At 29.0% G+C, this 23797-nt stretch overlaps 5 protein-coding genes and 1 long non-coding RNA gene across 10 annotated transcripts; 4 read left to right on the forward strand and 2 right to left on the reverse strand.

Annotated features, from left to right (window-relative positions):
* The first annotated feature begins 3623 nt into the window (after window positions 1-3623).
* Window positions 3624-18037, forward strand: LOC124491170 (adenylate cyclase type 2). Of its 5 annotated transcripts, none has more exons than XM_075730388.1 (11): window positions 3624-4155; window positions 8217-8698; window positions 8789-9093; window positions 13115-14506; window positions 14616-14746; window positions 14826-15405; window positions 15495-15550; window positions 15635-16472; window positions 16600-17226; window positions 17297-17401; window positions 17465-18037. In XM_075730388.1, the coding sequence occupies exons 2-11, from the start codon at window positions 8443-8445 to the stop codon at window positions 17885-17887; spliced, it is 4713 nt and encodes a 1570-aa protein (XP_075586503.1). In that variant the 5' UTR covers window positions 3624-4155; window positions 8217-8442; the 3' UTR covers window positions 17888-18037. The 5 variants fall into 5 exon arrangements, with proteins under 5 accessions (XP_075586503.1, XP_075586506.1, XP_075586502.1 ...); XM_075730387.1 differs by lacking the exon at window positions 3624-4155 and adding an exon at window positions 5582-5765; XM_075730391.1 differs by lacking the exons at window positions 8217-8698; window positions 8789-9093 and having other exon boundaries at window positions 3665-4155.
* On the reverse strand, window positions 17965-19751 carry LOC124491171 (uncharacterized). The gene is made up of 5 exons (XM_047053796.2): window positions 19523-19751; window positions 19351-19466; window positions 18607-19287; window positions 18427-18526; window positions 17965-18348 (listed from the first exon to the last, which is right to left on the reverse strand). Exons 1-5 carry the CDS (start codon window positions 19602-19604, stop codon window positions 18035-18037), a joined length of 1293 nt encoding a protein of 430 aa, XP_046909752.2. The 5' UTR covers window positions 19605-19751; the 3' UTR covers window positions 17965-18034.
* LOC142597473 (uncharacterized) lies at window positions 18331-18744 on the forward strand. Its single transcript, XR_012832199.1, has 2 exons — window positions 18331-18465; window positions 18539-18744. It is a non-coding gene; the product is annotated as an uncharacterized LOC142597473 (long non-coding RNA).
* Window positions 19752-19847: 96 nt separating the features above from the next.
* LOC142597472 (uncharacterized) lies at window positions 19848-20647 on the forward strand. Its single transcript, XM_075730396.1, has 2 exons — window positions 19848-19953; window positions 20015-20647. The coding sequence occupies exon 2, from the start codon at window positions 20096-20098 to the stop codon at window positions 20603-20605; it is 510 nt and encodes a 169-aa protein (XP_075586511.1). The 5' UTR covers window positions 19848-19953; window positions 20015-20095; the 3' UTR covers window positions 20606-20647.
* On the reverse strand, window positions 20598-21351 carry mRpS34 (mitochondrial ribosomal protein S34). Its single transcript, XM_075730395.1, has one exon. The coding sequence runs from the start codon at window positions 21296-21298 to the stop codon at window positions 20678-20680; it is 621 nt and encodes a 206-aa protein (XP_075586510.1). The 5' UTR covers window positions 21299-21351; the 3' UTR covers window positions 20598-20677.
* A 57-nt stretch (window positions 21352-21408) lies between these two features.
* On the forward strand, window positions 21409-22753 carry LOC124491173 (uncharacterized). The gene is made up of 2 exons (XM_047053797.2): window positions 21409-21944; window positions 22015-22753. The coding sequence occupies exons 1-2, from the start codon at window positions 21525-21527 to the stop codon at window positions 22576-22578; spliced, it is 984 nt and encodes a 327-aa protein (XP_046909753.2). The 5' UTR covers window positions 21409-21524; the 3' UTR covers window positions 22579-22753.
* Window positions 22754-23797: the final 1044 nt, after the last annotated feature.

Raw genomic sequence — 23797 nt, forward strand, 5'->3', positions numbered from 1 at the left:
TTTTTGGTTGCAACGAATATTCATGAACAAAAAAAACAAAACAAACAAACAAAAAACACGTTACCCGGTGTTCATCAGTGAAATAAAAATGATCAATCAAAGCAACAACAACGTAATGATTTGAATTTCAAAATTGACTTGCTTAACTTGCTTGATTTTGGATTTTTTTTTCGTTGTTGTTGTTGTTGTTGTTGTTGTTTCATTTTTGATTCATATTCATTGTTTGTTATTGGGATGATTTTTTGTTTGTTTGTTTCTTATTATTATTTATAAATATTGATTACAACCATTCATTACAATCAGTCAATCATGTGTGTGTGTGTGTGTATTGTAAATGGAAATTCTTATTGTATCTGTTTTTATTCATGATTGTACTCGTGTGTGTGTGTGTGTGTGTTTGTGTATGATCATCTCTTTTTTTTCTACTTGTTGTAAAGAAAAAAAAATATTTTGACCAATATGGATGATAAATGATCATTTATGATTGATGATCGATGAAAAAAAAATTGAATGATTGCTATTATCGATAATGATTGATTGAGTACCATATATACCATCGTCGATCAATTGAAAACAGTGGCTATGAATGAATGAATATGATGATGATGAAAAGTGGAAAAAATTTTATAGAAAATTTCGATTTTTTTTCATCTTCTAACCATTCATCCGATTCAATCCTTTTTTTTGTTCAATCATCATCCACATGGTGGTGGATAGCTGTAAATGGATTTGAAAAATGAAAATGTTGATTTTTGTCTGTTTTGTTGTTGTTTACTTTTATTTCACCGTGGCAGCATTATTGAAAAAAAATTCAGCTTCCGAATTATTTTTGTGTGTGTGTGTGTGTGTGTAATAAGCAAATTCAACCTGTTCATGATTTCTTTATGGGTCCTTGTATATTATATAATCATCATCATGGCCAAACGATGGATGAACACAAAAGAAAAATAAAATAATGATAGCTGTCCGAACATTGAAAACTTTTTTTTCATTCATTCATTCGTTTGTTTGTTTGTTTATTGATTTGATTTCAATTTGAATTTACGTCAATACAATTGAAATACACGAACAATACATATGATTACACACACACACACACACAAAAAAAAATCAACAGCAACAACAACAACATCACCTGAAATTTTTAATATATTCTGGTTGTTTGAGAAATATGATAAATTATATGACAATGAAAAAAAAATGGACAACAACAACAACAACAATAAACTGGCAAGAGAAACAAAAATAATTAATAAAGAAGAAAAAACCAAAACCAAAACCAAAAAAAAAAAAAAAAAAAAAACCATCACCACCAGACACGCACATACTTCTTTCACCTTTTTTTTCAGTGGTAAAAATAAAACTTTTAATCCATTTGAAAACATTTGAAATTTTCATTTTTTTTTTCAATTCCATAAACAACAACAACAACAATAATCTTAATGTTTATATTGAAGTGGTGGTTACATTTGCAATTTGATCACAAACGTTATTGCAGATTTTTGAAAAATGACAAAACAAGATTCAATCACATACACACACACACACACACAACATCCGTCCAAATTTTCTCATCTTTCTCATCATCAAATAATTGTGTAACAACAACAAAATCCACTTGTCTAAATATTTACCTAATATTTCCACATATTCAATTCGATTTTTTGTTGTTGTTGTTGTTGTTCAATATCTTCTTCTTTGTTTTTTTTTTTGTTCAAAATTCATTGATTCACACTTCTGGAATGTCTCTATCATTTTCATCATCATCATCATCATCATCTTTATATTTATTTTGAATGAAAAAAAAAAAAAATAAAATCCCATTGTTTAAACACACACACACACAGTAAATAAGATTGTCTCTCTCATTCTCTCGATTTTTTTTTATTTTCGATTACAATCCCCTTTTCCATACAAACACACAAACCGCTACTACCTGTTGATTGCATACAATTTGATTGTTTTTACATTTATCCATCCATCCATCCATCCATCTATATATCCATCTATCTATCTATCTATCTATCCATTGTCATTGTTGTCATTTTTTCTATTATTTAAATTTGATTGCAATCACTCACTCACAATCATTATCATTTATTTTGTGGGTGTGGGTGTGTGTGTGTAATAAAGGATTTTAATGCTCTCCCTCTTGAAACAAATTCAAAAAAAAAGAAAAAATTATTGCTCATTGAACAATAAAAGAAAAAAAAAAATCTTTTCTATAATCTGATCCAATCATTTGTTTCAAACACCATTATTATTATTATGATGATGATGAAGATGGTGATTATTCAGTAATAATCATTATCATCATCATTTGTTTTATGTTTTTAAAAAAAAACAATACAAAGAATTTAAGAAGAGAATTAAACGAGAATAACGTTCGTTTTTTTTCGACGTTGAATATGTACATCTACACCCACCAACACACACACCAACACACACAATAGATAATAAACTTTCGATTCAATTCAAAAAAAAAAAATTCTTTTTCTTTTCGCCAATAGTATCTATTTTTGGATTCAACTGTCATCATCATCAATTTACATATCGTTTCTCATCCTCTCTCTCTCTCTTTAGGTTATGGGCACAATTTATTGGCTCTAATAATTATTATTATTATGATTATGATTGATTCGGAGCTGTTTTCGGCAACAAAAAAAAAAAAATTAGGGAAAGAAAAATTCATTCATTCAACCATTTTACAATACATAGCCATTACTTTTTTTTTCTCTTTTTTTTTACATTTTGTTTTAAATTGTTCTTTCAAGTTTAATAATGGCGATGATGTAATTTTTCTATTTTTTTTTTTTTTTGACTTTTATTACCCTTCATCATCATCATCATCGTCATTTAATTCATTCACATTGAAAATTTCTTTCATTGTCTTTCTTTGTTTTTCCTCGGATTTTTTCTCATTCATTCAATATTTGGCAACTTTAATTTGCATGACGACGAGGCTTATATAAAAATGATTGATTGATTGATGGTGATTAACAACAGACCAAAATAAAAAAAAAACAAAACAAAAATTCACCTAGATTTTTGGGCTGATTAACGAGAAAAACAAAACAAAACAAAAAAAAAAAAAAAAAAACAAACCAAAACGAGTGATATCTGGATCTATAATTGCGCGTGTTTAATTTTTTAGGTTGTTATTGACCATTTGGTCAAAAACATAACGATGTTTATAGAAAAAATATTGTATTATCGATTCTCTCTAATCCAAACTTCAATACAATCTATCTATATTCAAAACAAACGAAATGCATACATACACACACATACACACACAGACATATTTATTATCTGTATATTCGGTAGCGTTAAATTATGTATTACAGTTTTTTTTACATCATCATCATCATCATCAACATTGCCTCTTGTTGATGAAGAAAGAAAAAAAAATGAGAGAGAGAGCAACAATATGCAAATTTCGTATGTTTTTCTCTCTCTTTTTTCTCATTTTGATATATGATGTACAGTATGTGTCTGTGTGTGTGTGTGTGTGTGTGTGTGTGTGTGAATGTGTCTGTCTATTATGCCCAATGTACTGAAAAAAGAAACGAATTTTTTCATGGCGTCGGTTCATCGCCATGAAATAAAAAAAAAAATTATTTAGCTGATGGTGGTTGTTGGTGGTTGTTAGTGTTTGTATAGCACATACACACACACACACACACACACACACATAGACAAATTCATATGAATTGTTTGAAACAAACCAAACAAACGGTCTAAAACACATCTAAAAAAAAAATTCTGCATTCAAACAGTTTCTACACGACGTTGATGATGATGATGATTTTGTAATATTTGAATTTAAATTTTTATTGATTGAATGAATGAGTAAATAAAAAAAAAAATCAGACAACAACAAAAAAAAAACACAATGAAAATATTAAAATAAAAATTTTTCATTTGTTGAATTCATTTTGTGATCTCTACACATTCTCAAATCATTCACTCAATACATTATCTATCGCCATCATACAATACTATCGATCGTCAATTGATTCATCAATCGATCGAATGTGTATCGTGATTGAAAACAATGTTTGTTACAATGTTTTGCTTGTGGCAGTGAATTTTTTTTAGAATTTTGTTCAAATAAATTCTTGATTCTGTAATTTATGAATTACCAAAAAAAAGGTAAGTGATTTAAATATTTTCAAATCGTTTTGAACAACGATAACAACAATAACAACAACAACAACAAATCGATTATCCACTTAATAACAACAGTAGCCAAAATTTCCTTAAAATATTGTTTTTTGTCATCGGCCCAAATAACAATATGTTTATTTACAATCATGTCATCATGATTATTTGAAATTTATTCATTTTCATTCTGCAAATTACATGAATAATTTAGATTTTAATTTTGTTTTGTCATCATTGGTAGTCGTTTTGTTTTTGTTGTTATCGTTTTGTTTGTTTGTTTGTTTGTTTGTCTGCCATTTTATATGGCTTTTTTTTCAGCAAATAATTATCATTTTACACAATTTGTCTCTCTTTCTCTCTCTTGTTGTCAGTTGGACAGTGAACAAAAAAAAATTAGTTTTTTTTTGCTGTCGATTCAAACAAAATCCGGAAATCGATAATGCCAATCATCATATGGAAAATTAAATTGTGCGATGAAAAAAAATACAGCATGAGAGAAAGAAAAAAACAAGCAAAGTGAATAAAATGCCATTTTCCAATGGCAACAACAACAACAACAACAACAACAAAAAATTTTAAATTGCTAGACAGTCAGATAGATTGGAAATGAAATTTCCAGGATAAAAAAAAACCATAACAACAACAACAACAACAACAAGAAGAAAGGATCCATCTTAAATATCTCACAAGTGTTTCACGATTTTTTTTTCTGAGTGATAATGATTATGATGACAAGTTTAATTAGATTTGAGATTTGATTAATAAAATTGATTAAGTGTGCGCGTGTGTGTTCGTGTAATTCATTTTAAAATTAACAATCTGATTACCTGAATTCAATATTCCAATAAAATGAAAAAAAAAGACCAATGGGCCATACAGAATTTTCTGAATTTTCATTGGAAAAAAACCTATTATTATGAGCAGATTTTTTTTTCTCTCCAGTTTTTTGTCTTTAACCTCTTCAATCGATCGATTGATTGATCTTATTGATCGTATGATTGGTATTTGAAGATAGCATTTTTTTTGTAATTTCATCTAATTTAAAAATAAAACAAAAATAAATTTATTTTAAAACAAAAAAAAATTATCATTGTCTTGTTGTTGTTGTTGTTGTCGTTGCTAATTTCATCACATTCCAGACAATTTTTTTTTGTATATCATTGACGTAGCACAGTTGAGACGTATTTGGCTATGTATTAGAACCAAAAAAAAAAAAAAAAAAAAAAACGGAAAAAAATCCTTTGGTTTGTCATTCCCAAATCGACCTTCCTGCTGTACTGTGTATAAGAGAGAATAGACTCAGAAAAAAAATAAAACTCTCATCATCATCATCAATGGAGGTAATGGCAATAATTATCATCACTTTTTCAATGATAATGATAATATCTGGTCATCAAATGATGTGTGATATCTCATTGTAAAATTTTTTTTTTTTTTTTTTTGGTTTATACGTCATATTTCAGCGGTTTTTTTTTGTACATCGATATTTATGATTAGTTATTTTTCTTTGCTTTATTCGTGTGTGTGTTTTTTTTCATTTTTTCATTCAAAAATCAATTATCAAATTGAATTTAATTTTCAATCATCATCATTATAACGTGAGTAAAAAAAAAAATGATTTAATTTCGCAATTCGAGTGATTGATCGATTGACTGACTGATTTATTGATTGAGTTGTATTTATTTTTTTCTCTTTCATTGTCACATTTCTATATTCATGTGTGTGTGTATGTGTGTGACATTGTCTTTATTATATTATGGTGTTATATAATAATCACTGAACAAATAATCAATCATGCGTCACACTATTTGACCACTTCCACTTCCCTGCATACACAAACACACACACACACACACATGTTGGAATTTAGTCAAGTTTTGAACAATTTTTTTATTTGCCAATTTTGTTTTCTGGTATTTCACTTCCTTTCCCTCTCCCTCTCGCTATCTCGCTATCTCTTTCTATCAACAACCCACATTGTTTTTAACGTGGTGATGATTGAAGATTGAAGATTGCTCCAATTTTTTCGTTTCAATACATAAAAAACAGTGTAAAACAACACAATTTTTCATGCATTGGTGATTTTTAGATATGTTTTTTTTTCTCTTCTATCAAATTGTGATGATGTATCCTGGTGGTGGCCAGGTGCAATCAACAAATTTTTTTTTTTGCTATCACGGTAGTTTTTTTTTGTTTTGTTGTTTTTTTTTTGCACACTGTTATTCAGGTCATCTACCAAGAAAAAAAAACAAAAAATAAATAAATAAATTTTTCAGGTTTCCAGGTTGTCGAATGAAAAAAAAATCATACCTTTTTCTGGTTTTTTTTTCATGTAAACACAGGTTATTATTATTGTCTACCTTCTTATCATCGTCGAAGGTCATAATATTCATATATATCTACAGACACCAATAAATTTGGATTTTTTTTCTTTTTTTCATTGGCCATCCACCTGTCATCAAATTTATGATGATGATGATGATGATGATTGGGGCTTTCAAATTTTTTTTTCTTTCTCTTTTTTTTACGACAAAAGAAAATTTTTTGTCACCAATCAATCAATCAATAAATATTGTATGCGTGTAGGCGGAAAATAAATACAAAATGACAAACAAACAAACAAAAAAAACAAGAGAAAAGATGAAAAAAGATTCTGACATGGAATCTGAATTTTTATTGTTATTCATTCATTCATTCATTTATCAATCGATCAATCGATCGATCGATAATGATGATAATAAAAAAAATGAACACAAAAGATTTCTATTCTGTTAATTAATGATCAAGGAAAAACGCTGTAAAATAATTTGTTCAGAAAAAAAATCATTTAAATCCAATTGATTGATCACACAATCAATTCATGAAAGAGAGAGAGAAAAAAAAAACACCAGATGACCTTGAATTTTGGTGAAAAAAAAATTTTTCACCAAAAAAAATGAAATTATTTGAACATTTTAAAATGAATTAATTATGTTTATTCATTCATTTGGAAAAATTTCCCCAGGTAACAGAGCAGCCTGGAATAATGATGATGATGATGATGATGATGACATGCACAGTCATATAAATCACTGATAATGTTGTACTACCAAAATGTGAAATGAAATGAATTGTTGTTGTTGTTGTTGTTGTTGATACTAGAACATTCTGTGAAATTTGAAACCAAAAAAAAAAAAAAAAAAAAAATTCTTTATAACAATAAAATAGAAATGAGGCCATTATCATAATAATAAAATATAAATGATTATTGTATTTTATTTGCGTATGTTTGTATTCTTTCATCATCATCATCATCATTGTCAATGTTAGTTGATCCAAATGATTATGATGATTATGACTACTACTACTACGCCTACACTGGGAAAAAAATTGATAAAATCCTTGCAGCAATACAATATACAATAATAATAATAATAAAACTATCAAGACGAAAGATAAACATTTGCTGAACAAAAAAAAAAAAAAAAAAAAATAGAATCCCGAGAATAAATGAAAAAGAATAAAACTTTGAACAAAACAAACAAACATACAGAATTTGTAATATAGGTAGAATATGAAACAAACATTAGATACACTGATCCACAGACCGACCCACAGACAGACAGACATATATACAAGAATCGATTATAATCGAAAATTCTAGGGTTTTTTTTTCTTTGCGATTCCTTGGGTTTGTCTTTATTGTCGTTGTCTTTTTTTTTTTTTTTTTTGATTGTCAAGTTCGAGGCCATCATTCATTCATTCATTTATTTATAATGATAATAGTCGTGCATTTCGAGGTAATCTATAAATATATAAAATAAAATGAAATGAATGATGATTATATAATCATGATGAATTGAATACACAGACAAAGAATATAAATTCTACATGCATAGAATTCAATTATAAACACACTGTGTGTGTGAAAGAGAGAGAGAGAGAGAACCAGAATATAAATATAAACCACTATACATATGTATATTCTACCTACATTTATTTATTTTTCTTTTTTTTTTTTTTTTTTTTTTTGGTTGTCATATTGTTTTATTGTTTCATGATCATTTCAGATTCTGTGTATATATTATCCAGTTCTATGGACCACGACAATCATCATAAAGAATAGCCGAAAAAAAACAGCAACAGCAACAGCAAAAAAAATTATACAGTTATCATCACCATTGCAATAAATTTGTGAAAATCATTCATTGTGTGTGCGTGTGTGTGTGTGTATTATTTATTTCCGGTTCGAATAACAATTGATTTATCGATGATTAAATTCAATTATTTATTGTTATGATGATGGTGAATAATAATAATCAATTTGATGGACAATTATTATCATCATCATCATTATTATTATCATGTTCAACATCAACATCAGCATCATCATCATCATCCACAACATCAACATCAAATGATTTTGATCGACAAAATAATTTGATGTTTCATCATCATCATCATCATCAACATCATAATCATTCATTGTTAAATGAGAAACAAACCTGTGACCACATCGACGACGACGACAACGACAACAAAAACCAAAAAGGTACGCATTGTTGGTTTATTGAAAGAATTTCAAAAAAACCAAAAATTCAAACTTTTATCTGTTTTTTTTTTCATTTTTGTTCCCGATCAGATAACCACCACCACCATCAATATAATGATGATAGCCAACTATATGATGATTACTATGATGACGATGATGATGGTAATGACAATGAAATGGATAAAATGGATGAAGAAAAATTGACAAAGAAAAAAACATCCATATCACAATTACAATGGAATCTACGTTCATTGCGTTCAGAATTTAAATTAAAAAATACTGAAATTTATTTTCGCCGCTATCAAACACGTCTTTGTCATCGTTGGTTTACCATTGTACTCATATTGAATATTATTGTATCGTTGACTGATTTATCAAGTTTTTTTCTATTTCGTGTAAGTTTTAATTTGATTGATTTTGTTTAAATTTTACATTTCCTGTATATATATGATGATGTGTTTTGATTTTTTTTTCATTATTATTATCTGACCAAATTTGGAACCATCACCATCATCGAATAATTATAGACATTTTGTCACAGAGGGTCCTTGTCCTTGTTTTGTTTTTTTTTCTGATTACAAAATTTCAATGATAATTCCAATTTGATGATTTAAACTTGAAAACAAAATATGAAAAACCTATCCATTATTCATGATAATCATCATGAAAATCTGGAATTAATTATTCCAGGAAAATTGTAAATTTCTTTTTTCCTTCTTTGTTTTTTTGTTTGTTTGTTGTTTTTCAACATCATGTTGCATTTGATTGTGGTAATTATGATAATTTCTTTTTTTTTCTCTAGATTGATATCAAATGATATCATGTAAATGAAAAAGATTTTTATCTTGCCATTCAAGATTGAAAGTGTAAGCGAAGAAAAAAATGAAAGGAAATTTGTAGAATTTCTCTTTTCATTTGAATAATATTTTTGATGATGATAATCATACAAACCGGTAAATACAATGTTGTGAACACTTTAAAATGCCAAAATGTCCGAATAATAATGGTCATTGTGGCCAAACACATTTCACACAAAAATGTGATTGTCCGATTATGTTGAATGAATATAAGAAATTTCATACACACATGGACATGGACATTGACCGATCAAAATACCGACAATATTCAATCGATTATTGTGTTCGAGGGCCAATTCATTTGTTGTTAACAATGATTTAATCGATTAGATTGGATTCAATTTCGTAGATTGGTTGGTTACACGTTTACAAATATTATTTTTTTCTGTATAACGTTAAAAAATACAATGATAATGATGATGATGTTATTTAAATTTAACCTTGACGTTAACCCTTTTTTCCCTTCCCCCCATTTATTCATTCATTAATTCATTTATCCATTAATGAAGGTTGTTGGTATAAGGATAAGTAACAAAAAACGAAAAAAAAAAATGATAACTGGGTAAAACCAATGATTGTTTCAAATTCATATATATATGGTGTATGTGTGTGTGTGTTGATGATATGTATATATACAGCTAGACTACTGTCATCATATCATTGAGCTAAAGCTATGTGAATAATGTTATTGAAAAAAAAAGATTTCATTATGTAATAATTGTAAAGCCTTGAACAAAATGAACATTTTCGAAGAAAAAAAAAACACACACACACACCGAGATGGATAGATTGAGAGAAGAGAGAGAGAGAGAAAAAAAAATGTGAAAAAAAAGAGAATAATGGATATAATCGACAGAACATGGAAAGTCATCAAAAGAGTTTTTGGAAATTTGAAAAAATAAAATACAAAATACAAAATGAGAGACACACACACACACACACAAACATGGATAAATTATTTTTATTTTTTTTTCACATTTTTTTTTGCCATTTTGTGAATAATTACAAATCAATCTACACACACACACACACACTTGGAGAAAAATTGAATATTTTTATACTTGTAAAAAAAAACTCATTAAAAAAAAGAGAAACAGAAAGATTTTAGAGTTTTTTTTTGTTTTTAAAACTCATCACTCACTTGCTGTATGTGTGTGTGTGTGTGTGTGTGTGTGTGTGCATAACATCGGTTCGCGTTTGTTCAAATAATTAAATAGTTTACAAAATGTTCGACAAATTGTTTCTCGTGTTTTTTATGTTAATTACTGTTGAATGAATGATGAGAATTCAATTCATTGAACGAACGAACGAAAAAAAACCTTTGAATTCACATGATACGCATCGATATCATTCCTTTAAAATTTTTTTCGTTTATTTTTTTGTTGTTGTTGTTCCACATTCAAGTTGATCCAAAAAAAAAAAATTTTTTTTTCCATTTTAAATTTCATCACCAATTTTTTTTTATTGCTGGTACGTTTGTCCCGATGATGATTACATTATTCAACTACTACCAAGAAATAAATATTCACAATTGTTCTATTTCGTTTCTGTTTCTTTTTTTTCTTCTAAAAATAAAACTTCATCACCATAATGATGATGACAACAATAACGACGGTTCTATGGAACCAAAAATAACAACAACAGCAGCTATTAACGACTGAAAAAAAATCTGAAACTTTTTTTCCATTTTATACAATTCCAATTTTTATATATTTTTTTTAAATGTTACAGTAACATTTAAAAAAAACTTGTGATGTGTAAATCTTGTGTTCTTTTGTTTCATTTTTTTTTTGTTGCAGATTCAATTCAGATTTTTTCATCTTCGTGATTTCTATAGAAAAATTTTTTTTTCCTGTGCAAATATCATTTGTGTGTGTGTTTGTGACAGTGTGTGATTGTTTCATTCATGCAACAATTTATACGAAATAATAGATTCCTGATAAAAGGTGGGTGTCATGGCTAATTTTTTTTTATGAATGAACGACAAAAATAAATATTCTATGAATTTTTTTTTCCAAATTTCATTACAAAGAATCGTCAAAAGTTTTTTTTCATCCTTTGTTTTTACATATAAATCACCATCATTATCATTAAAATTCATAAAAATTCTCAGGAAAACACACACAAAAACACAAAAACACAGACACAGACACAATGAGATGAAATTAAATTTATCATTGAAAAATTCTTTAATGTACTAAATATCGAATGAGTAAGAGAGAGAGAGATGGAGTTGTTTCAATGGTGAAAATCATTGGATCACTTGTTATCCTTGCAAAAACGATGCAAAAAAAATGAGATTTTTTTGTGTGTGTCTGTGTCTATGAGCGTATGTTTCCAATCCAATTTTTGAAAATGTTCCATTCATTCATTCAGAAAAAAAAAGTTTTTTTTAATCATTTCAAATGAAAGATAAAAATAGAGGGAGAGTTTTTTTTTCTCTTCCCCCCCTCTCACTACCTATTTATATCTTTATCCTTATTATATACATAAACAAACGAATGAATGAACGGAAAAATCCTCCCAACGCCATTTAAAATGTGAATGAATTTTTGGATTTTTGTTCAAATTTTCAATCCATGAATGATGAATGATGAACAAAGTCAAGTTATTGACTTTTTAAATGTGAATGTTTATTTATTTATTTATTTTTTTTCATAAAGTTTATTTATCGGATAGATTTCAAGGAATGTATCCATTTTTCCCCCTCTTTTTTGCACTGTGTGTGCGTGTGTGTGTGAATCCTTCCGATCAGAATTCATTGATATTTCCAAATAATCGTATTAATAGTGTATATATGTGTGAGTGAGAGTAAACATACCGAAGGATTGTCAATGTTTGTTTGTTTGTTTGTTCTTTTTTTTCGTTGTTCTTGTTGCTGTTGTTGTTGTTGTTGTTCGACCTTCAACTCTTTCGATTTAAAATCTTAAAGTTTTTTTTTATTTACTTTTGCTCTCTTTGTGTATGTGTGTGTTTTTCAACTATAATTTTTATATATGTGTGTATGCTGAATATTACGCAATTGTCACATATAACAGCAGCAACAACAACAACAACAACAAAATCGATATTTGTGTGTGTGTGTGTGTGTTTGATTGCATAACCCGAGGAGAATATAATCATTGTCATTGTCGTTGTTCATCATATCTATCACAATCTATCGATGATGATCACAAATCACAATATTTGTCGGTTTGAAATTTGATTTTTTTTTTATTTCTGTGTGAAATCAAGTGCACGTTTTTTTTTTACTGGTTAATAAACGAATAGCCCAAGATTGATAATTGGCAAAAAAAAAAAAAATCCTGTCCTAAAATATTTCCTGTCATCAATGAAAAAAAAAATTTTTTTTATCGATGATAAAATCATTTTTGAATTAATGGTCTATTTTGTTTTTTTTTCACTTTCTCTCTCTCCTTTTTTTATGATGACGATTTCAACATGATTTATTTATTTTGATTTTCATACTACACACATACATGACGATTCGTGATAAATGTGAAAAAAAAATTAAACAAAACAATCGATTAATCGAAATTGAACATTCGAAAATCATCAGCAAGATGATTCGTATCCATTTCAAGCAATTGTTCGTATATCAACATTGATTATCTATATTTGTTTTTTATTGGCCACTACATATAATGATGAAAGATGGTTAAACAATTCAACAATTATACAATCATTGGTTGCATTTATTATATTTATAACAATGTTTTTAGCTGAATATGGTACATTTTTATTGTATTATCTATCACCATCAAAATCGACAATAATCAACAATAATAATGATGATGATGATAATAATATACGTTTAATATCCAGTTGGAAACGTGCAAGACCAATATTTTTTCTAATATTTTGCAATGAAATTCTTTTACCATTTCCACGAAGAATTTATTCAATCACTTGTTCAACATTGGTTGTAATATTGGAGATTATAATAACATTATCTTGGTGGCCAATACGATATACATCTGCTACTGGTATAAATTCAACAATATCATCACCATCATCATCATCATCATCTGAAGCAATAATTGCAACAGTTGTCAATCATACATTGAATCAAATGTTTCTATTACCATCCGAATTGCCGCCAACAACATCATCATCATCATCATCGGCCATTTTGATGAACTCCTTATCATTGACATCGGATCCACTTACACCATTATCGATAACAGCCACAAATACTTCATGGCAATATTTTCATCAATGGAGCCAGGCTATTCGTCATCGTGGATTTTATCTACTATCAGATATGTTGTTCTATTTATTAGCCGGTTTAGTTGCATTCTATGTGACATATTTGCTTGAAATTGTTAATCGTCGTGCCTTTCTTGATCATCGTAAATGTGTTGAATCTAAATATAAATTAACATTTGAACGTGATGAACAAGAACGTTTATTAGCATCCTGTTTACCAAGACATTTGATGAAAAAAGTTCGTGATGATATACGATCACGATTCACTGGCAATTGGAATCGTTCAATAATTGGCAATAATAATAATAATAATAGTGATGATTATGATGATTATCCACAAAGATTGTTACCATATCGATCAATATCATCATCATCATCATCAGCAGCAACAGCGGCAGCAACGGCAACAACAACAATCTTGAATAATCAAAATAATAATGCAATAATCAATGTTGATGGTAATAATAATGATGAACAAAATTTTAAAAATGTCAATAATCAAAAACATTCGTCAACATCAATTATTGAAGAGCATCATCATCATCATCATCATCATAAAAGTGGTTCAAATGGTTCTATTGGACGACCATTTAGTGAAATGTATATCGATAAATATTCAAACGTGACCATTCTTTATGCCGATATTGTCAATTCAATGGCATTGACACAAACATTACAATCGCCTAAAGCATTAGTTGAAGCATTGAATAATTTATTCTGTCGATTTGATTCTCGTGCTGAGGTATGTTTGTTTTTTGTTTGTTTGTTTTGTTTGTTTTTGTTTTTTGATAATGACAATCGTTTATTTTTTTTCCCCATATACAAACAAAACACATCACACATCACAAAAGAATCATGATTGTTTACGAATAAAATTATTGGGTGATTGTTATTATTGTATTAGTGGCATACCAGATGATGAAGATAAACTTCATGCAGCCAATTGTTTACGAATGGGTTTAGATATGCTCGATATTATCAAGTATGTGTTTTATATATTAATTATGAATTTTAAATTTCACACATTCTTAACTTTTTACACATCTATAATATATATTTAGGGAATATCGTCATGAAACAGGAATTAATGTCGATATGCGTATCGGTATACATACCGGTATGATTTTATCTGGTTTATTAGGATTAAAAAAATGGCAATTTGATATTTGGTCAATCGATACAATGAAAGCATCACAAATGGAACAAGAAGGCCGGCCAGGTTATGTACATATAACGGCAGCTAGTTTACAACAAATATCTGTCAATATATTGAATAATTTATCAATAATTGAAAATCATGTGTTGAAAAATGAAACAACGTATCTAATTCAACGTATTACAGCCAAAACACATTATAATAATAATAATAATAATAATAATGTTGTTACACAGACAGAATTGTTGTCCACAAATAATAATAATCATAATCATTTAATAACCAAAGAGCAATCAGATTGCACAAATTCCTCATCATCAATAGATCCTCAATTACCTCATCATAATCATAATCATGAACATAATCAAAATGGTTGTATGCCTCGTTTAAATCGACAAGTATCGATCATTACGAACAATGACGAGGATGTTTTTACCTCAACAAACAACACAAATCATTATCATCAACAATCATATCGATCTAGAGTATGTGTTTTATTCGTTTGTTATTATTTTTTTTTTATTTCATTTCATTTCATTTCTCTTTCATTATATTTGTAATATTCTCTTGTTAGAATTGGTCAAGACAAGATTCATCACGACGAAGACCAATGTCTGAAGTGATCAACTCGTAAGTCTTAATTAAAATTTTTTTCTTTGCATTTTAATTAAAAAAAAATCCACGTTTTTTTTCTCTCTCATTTGAACAATTTAGATTACGAAATTATGGTGAAATGATTCGTTGTTCAAATGATTCATTATCACAGACAATTGATAAAATGTCATTCAATCTTAAAAGACAATATAATATTAAAAATTCATCATTGGAAATTAATCCAATATTTTTATATTTTATTCATTCACAATCACAACAACAGCAACAACAACAAAATCGAAATGATTATCGAAGACAATCATCATCATCATCGACGACAGCATCGATTCATACAAATTCTGTATATGATGCCGATAATATACCATGTTGTGGTGGTAGCCATAATAAATCATCATCATCATCATCGAAATCGATATGGAATCATTTAAAACGTATACATAGAATCGATCTCAAACGTGAATTAAAATATCTACAACAAGATGATCATCTATTTCCATATTATCTAATTGCATCATTAATCATTACAATAATGATTATTTTGATACGTTTTTTAACACTTTATGATTATAATTATTATTCAAATGATGAATGGAAAAAATTTTTCTGGTCCGAATCGGGTAATTGGTTTTGTTATATAGCCATTATTGTTGCTATTATAGCATTGATCTATACATTGACAAATAAACATAATCATGATCAACAACGACAACGACAACGACAACGACAAAGACAAAGACAAAATAAATCACATAATACAATGATTGGTATTGAATTTCGTATGGTTATCTGGTTATTGATAACATCATTATTGATTGTAAGCACAATAATGGATATGTCACATTGTTCAATGGCACAAATGCAAGAAATGAAAATTCTTGAACACAATCGAGATAATCGTACAATGACTACTATTGGTAAAGAATGTCTTTATAAATGGGTATGTCTGGTATTTCGTTTTTTTTTCGTTTTTTGTTGTCGATTGATCAATTAATTAATTTGAATTTTAACGTTTTTTCTCTTTTTTTTATCGATGAAACAAAACAAAAAAAAAAAAAAATCATCAGTCTCGTTACTATACATATTCATCAATATTGGCCATGTCATCGATTTCATTATTTATACGTGTAAATCTATGGTTTAAATTCATCTTGAGTACGGTTGCATTAGCATCAATATCATTTGTTAGCTATCTACATCCATGTTCAATATTTTTACGTATCGATCGTTTTTATCAATTACCACGTGAACCTGGACAATTAATATATGAACAAAATCATCAACAACAGCAGCAGCAACAATTTCTTGGTGATCTATTAACACCAACAATGTCACATTTACATTATCTATTCATTGTATATTTAATGTTTCATGTACTTGATCGACAAATTGAATATATTTCACGATTAGATTTTCTATGGGCACATAAATTAAAACGTGAACGTCGTGAAGCACGTCTAATGCGTGAAGTGAATCAATTATTATTGAAAAATATTCTTCCTATTCATGTGGCACAAAAATTTCTAACCAATCCTGAACAAGCAAATTCATTATATTATGAACCATATGATTCATGTGCTGTAATGTTTGCGGCGATACCGAATTTTTTTCGTTTCTATACCGAAACCAAAGATAATGACGATGGTCTACAATATTTATATATTCTTAATGATATTATCTGTGAATTTGACAAGGTTTGTTTGATTCTGTTCTGTTATCATCATCATATTAACTCGTGATTTTTTTTGCAATTTCTAAATTTAGCTACTAATATTACCACAATTTAAACGTCGTATTGAGAAAATTAAAACAATCGGATCGACATATATGGCTGCTTCTGGTCTTCAACCTGGCCGTGCATCAATCGATGTAAGTGTATTGTGAAATTCCGTTAGAATATCCATTTTAATGTTGTTTTTATTGTGGACGCAGAGTTCGATTACAACGAAACAAGAAGTGACGAATCTAGTATTAATGATACGTTTTGCAATGTCAATGATACGTGTTTTGAATCGTTTGAATTCAATACCACGTGATGAACAAACAGTTAATCAATGTTTAACGGCTGATCAACATTTTAAATTACGTGTTGGTATTTCCATGGGACCAGTGATTGCCGGTGTTGTTGGCGCTGTTAAACCACAATATGATATATGGGGTGATACAGTAAATGTTGCTAGCCGTATGGATACATATGGTGTTGTGGATAAAATCCAAATACCGGATTATGTTGCCAAAGTACTTCAAGATCATCAAATATTTCGACCATATTCAAGAGGAATACAAGAGGTTAAAGGAAAAGGAAAACTTGAAACCTATTTAATCGATTATGATGAACATGAATGTATGGAATAACATATACAAACATTCGATTCCGGTGTCAATTTATCATCATTAATTTTCTCTGTACATATAAAACTATAATATTGACGTAAACAAAGTACCAAAATGTGATATTTATTTATTTATTATTGAGAAAAAATAAAAAATAATTTTTAAAAATTATTCCGTCTTTATTATGACATTCGATGGTATCGATTGTAGATCGTTTATTGGAATTATTATATCACCACTACCACCACCATCATCATCTCCAACATTAACATCGCCACCACCAATACTAGCATTTTGAGAAGAATCGATTATATTCGATATGGATGATCTGTTTAATACATCAACACTTGTATTATTATTGTTATTATCTTGTCCAATAACAACAGTGGTATCATTTTCTTCTGTTGTTACTATTGGTGGCTTTGGTTGTATAATACGGCCACGTTTTTTACCACCATTTGGTAAGACACAATTATCTACATCTTTTAAATTTAATTTTTTAAAATGAAAATCATTAAACATATCACCATCATCACATTCAATTAATAAAATTTTCATACCATTTTTCAACATAATATATTTATGTTCAACCCAATCAGGTGGTATTTTAAAACGACGAAAATGCATATATTTATCCAATAATCGTTTTTTTATCGTTTCCTATTGTTTTAGTTTTGGAATCAAAAGTTTCGTGTCCATTAATATCGATTGATTATTTGTTGTAATAAAATAATACATACCGTTTTAGTTGGTGATCCATCATCCCACATTGGATACATTTGTATTAATCGATCACAAACAGTATATAAAAATCGTGGTGGTAAACGCCATATAAAATAATGCTGAAGATCCTGAAATAAAGCCAAACTAAGTGTCTCTTTCATGTGATCAAATTCTTTTTGTGATACTGGTACGATATTTGCATTTACTTTATCCATGAAATCATGTATAACTTGAGGTAAAATTGGTTGATATGTAGCTGTATCGAAAAAACGAATCTGACCATATTGATTCCAATCATCAAGAAATCGTTCTTTTTTCGGATTTTCTGGTTTTGGTGCAAAAATCTTGATAAATACTTCGTGACTTCCATCGGGTTTTGGTGTGAGTTTTTCTTCGCAATAAATTCCTTCTATATTTGCATTCAGAATCGATGCTTGCATTACTGTTGCTTGTGTGAGTTTAGATTCGAATTTTTGTCCAGATGATTGCCATATGAATATGTTCGATATATTTGGATCAGATTTATCTGATTTTTGTCTATTTCTAGCTGTCGACCATCCATTTTGACTAGAAATTTTAATTTTTTTCGATGATGACGGCTGTGGTGAGAATTGTTTGTTTGAACTTTCAACTGGTGTATCTACAATTGATGTATTAACGTTTGATTCAAATTTATCTTTTAATCGTTTCAATATGATCTACAAATATACAATACTTTAAATGATGAATAATATTAGTTTAATTCAATCGATCGAACAAACCTTGACATGAAGACGATTTTGTCGTAAGGAATTAATCGCCATATCACCATAATCAACATCATTGATTATATCTAGGAAATTGACATATAAAAATTTCAACGATGAAACGCCAGCATCTATGCAAAAAAAATATCTTTTTATCTCATAATTGACATTTCAAATCAATAATTACTTTTCAAAGGTTCGATCCATGATTCAAGACCAATTGAATCGAAAAAATCAACAAATTCTTTATCAGCATTTGATTTCATCATTATTGATCGATATTTTTTTCGGATAAATATTCTAATTATTTCAAATTTATGATGAAACAAACAATCCGATGTGGTGGCGTGGTATCGTCATCGATGATGAAATAATTTAATCACCAAATTGATGTTAGGTTAAGCAGATTAGTCATCATATCGAATCGACACAAATACAACCTCAACATACACAAACAAAGCAACGGGTTTTTTCTGTCGGTTAGGTTGGCTGCACTTGTAGTTACATAGTAGTAGCATGTAACCATGCGTATAGGTGTGGTTAATCTTACGCCACTACCACATTATATGCCACTTTAATAAATTATTATTCTAACATAACTTTGGCTTTTGTATGCATGTATGTATTCGAATTGAAATGCGCACTGTTGTACATTTATCCTTTTATCGCATGCATAAAGGTTAAAGGCTGAAATTATCATGGAATTGATAATGTGATCCTGATATGATCGATGGTCATATTCTGACCATATAAAAAGTCGATGAATTCCAATTGGAATGGCATAACGAGTTCTAACGATATTGTATTACGATCACATACTAACGACGAATTCCGTGAACATTCGAAATCATTTATTCTTCGAACGAAAATGAAATCTACCATCATTTTGGCTATTATTTTTGCATTGTCGATGATGATCGTTGAATCACGACCGAGTAGTTCTCGATTATCGAAGGCAGCAGCCTCTCGTCCACCATCATCATCAAAGGAATCGAAACCAGAATCAAATGAAATCGATAATCCGGATTCATGTACAACAATTAAATTACCATTACGACAGAATGTTCTTGTTTGTAATGAAATGACCAAGAAATTTCCATTTGGCTGTTTTGTGATGAAATTTTCATTTGGTCTTAATACTGTCGTTTGTTTTACACCGAACAAGATGGAAGAAAAACGTGGCGAATGTGTTCGTGTCGATTGGCCATCATACCATTTGGATGGTTCACTTTGTCTTTCGTATACATGGGCAATTCCAGCACTTTTCTAATTGATTTCTATTTTATAATTTTTTTTCTAACATTTCTTTTTTTTATATTTACAATTCTTATCTGAAAAAAATTCATTTTTTACAATTTTCTAAATATTCTTGATTAAAATGATATTGACCATCAAAATCGATTGTTGGTTTTTCACCATCTTCGGCCAAACGGTTAGCAATCCAGAATAGATCGGCATCTGGTCGTCGTAAATCTTTTTTATCCTGATATACAAATGGTATGAGAAATTCTTTTAGGCTTTGATTTTCATGTTGACCATGATCACTGTGTCGAGCATGATATCGATTCATCCATTCACGCATCAATGGTGGTAGCTGATAATAACGTGGCAATACATTTTTATTATCACCCAAATTTGTTATGGGATAATCACCGATAAATTCTTTCTCTTCATCTTTCGGTATCAAACGAAAATCTGGCCGATATGTGATGGTAAGCGGGCGGATACCTGGCAAACGTTTACCACGAATAACGGTTTCACACCAAAGAGTACCGAATTTCAATTCAGGATCCATATACGTTTGTACACGTTTGACAATATGAAATGATGGTTCGGGAAATTTATCAAATTCATGACGTGTTAGCATACGACCAATGCCAAAATTTTTCAAATTAGCCAATATTTGAAATGCTGTACGACCCAAATGTTCGCTTGGTCTACCGATATAAATTTTACGTCCCATCGTTGAAAATTCTAGATTCGAATTTGTGATCACCTTTCGACGAAAATAAACATGTGTTCATATTTTTTTTTTGCATGTACGGCCATCTACCGAAGACCAGTAGTCATTATTTGTACAAGAGCCGTTACTGTTTTTTCTTTGTTTTGTTGACATTGCTGAACACGCATTATTTTTTTTTCTGGAGTAGAATTTCATTTTGGTAAAATTGAATTTTTTCTTGCAAATCATGTTTAAATCAAAACATTTAGATTTATTCTGGAGATTCTCCAATCTTTCGTTGTCGTCGTCATCTTCATCATCATCATCATCGAATAATCGATCATTTTCGATTAGTTCGTCATTATTTTTTCCAACTACAACAGAATCACAACGACAACCACCAACAACAATTCCACCGCCACCAAAACGATCATCAAATGTATTTGCATTGTTTGTTCGTGATTGTTTTAAACGATTTCCATCGGACATGCCAGTTAGAGAACGATTTTCACGTGCTGGACAAGAATGGCGACAAATGACAGCCGAACAAAAAGAACATTATCAGAAAATGTCTACAGAAGAATTTGTTAAATATAAATCGGCTATGAATGAATATCTTGGTACATTGAATGAAGAAGAAATGGCACAATTTAAAAAAATGAAAAAGGTATAATTATATTTGAATTTATTCGATAATTTCTTTATTATTATTTTTTTTTTTTTTTGATTATTTACAGGATCAAATTAAAACAAAAAATCGTCAACGTATCAAGAGTAAACTTCGTGAATTAAACTATCCAAAACGTTCTGTTTCATCATACATATTCTATATTCGTGATCATTTTAAACGAGAATATCAGGATGGTAAATATCCACCGGTTAAATCACCTGAACATCTTCAAAAAGTTAAACAATGGTCACAACATTGGCATCAATTAACTTCGGAAGAACGAAAGCCTTTTGAGGAACAAGCTGAAGCTGATCGTAAACGTTATTTTGAAGAATTAGAACAATGGAAACATGAATTGGCTAAACCTGAAAATGAGGAAAAATTTCGTCAATTGGAACGTCTATCGAAAAAGATGGAAGTAGCCAACTTGTCCGAAGAACGTGCCGAATTACATACAAAACGTCAACGAAGAGTTGCAGCAAAAATCATTAAAAAAAGATTGATGAAAAAAGCAAACGAATTGAAGACAAAAAAGAAGGCTAAATCAGTGGCTGCCAAAAAGAAATCGGCATCAAAAGCAAAAAAATCGACGAAAAAAACTTTGAAAAAAGTTGATGAGAAACAATCATAATTAGTTTCATTATCACTTTGATGATTATTATCTTTTTTTTCCTTATATTTTCATAATATTTCTCTTGTATCATTGATGTTGTCGTTGTCGCCATATAATCATCAATGTTTTCAAATTTGTATACCTCGTAATTAATGAAAAATAAATAAAATGATGATATTTTTTTTAAACGTCATTTGTGAACTTGTAAAACTTTATTATATGACATCTGATTTTTAATGTTCAAATTGAATATAAAAGTTTTTCATCATTATTATCCACACACAGTGTATTTTCCTCGAATAAATACGAATAAAAACAATGATGACTAGCAAACGTGAATTGGCCAATCGTTTGGATCGTTTGGAAAATCGTTTTGAATCATTATGTTCATTAATGAACAATTTATTGAAAATAACCGATAATAAAGATGATGGAAATTTATCGTCGATTCGACAGATGACCTCGAATCAGTTACGTAATCGTTTTGGTGAATGGCTTTTCAATGATTCTGGTCGTTGGTCACAAATCAATCGAATAATCGATCGGCCATCATCCACGGCAACAACAATATCAATTCCAATGGCTAGAGTAGCAATTAGTGGTGGCAATGATGATCAAGATCAAGGTTATAAAAGTTTATCGCCAAATATTGAATCACAACGGCAGCCTACCATTCAACAAGAACCAATAGCTCATAATCCTCATCATCAAAATGTTCATGATGGTGATGGTAATAATGATCAACGTAAAAAACACATTATATATCAATTAATATTCGAAACAATTGAACCGATGATATTGGCCGGATTTTTAAGCTCCGATATGATGTTATTATTCAATAATCCATTATTCACAATAATACGTACACGGCCAGAAAAAATGATTATTTTTCTTGAATGTCAACATACTGTACAGGATTTTCTTGCTCATTGTCATTATGATCCATCGAAAGGATGTTGGCAATTATCTGTTAGAAATTTGCCACCCATAAAAATTACTTTGGAACGATCAATTTATTATGATTAATAATGAAAAGAAATTTTTAAACATCATCATCATAATAAATAATAAATAATGTCAACCATAAATCACAATTTATATTCCCGGAAAAAGATATGCTCATTTATTGTTTTGCATGTGTTTGTGTGGTTACACAAACACACACACACCTACCTGTATCACACGCCCAATCATTACATAGCATAATTGTCGAATGTAATTACCATTACCATTTATC

The sequence above is a fragment of the Dermatophagoides farinae genome, chromosome 4 (assembly GCF_024713945.1).
Source record: "Dermatophagoides farinae isolate YC_2012a chromosome 4, ASM2471394v1, whole genome shotgun sequence".
Classification (NCBI taxonomy): Eukaryota; Metazoa; Arthropoda; class Arachnida; order Sarcoptiformes; family Pyroglyphidae; genus Dermatophagoides; species Dermatophagoides farinae.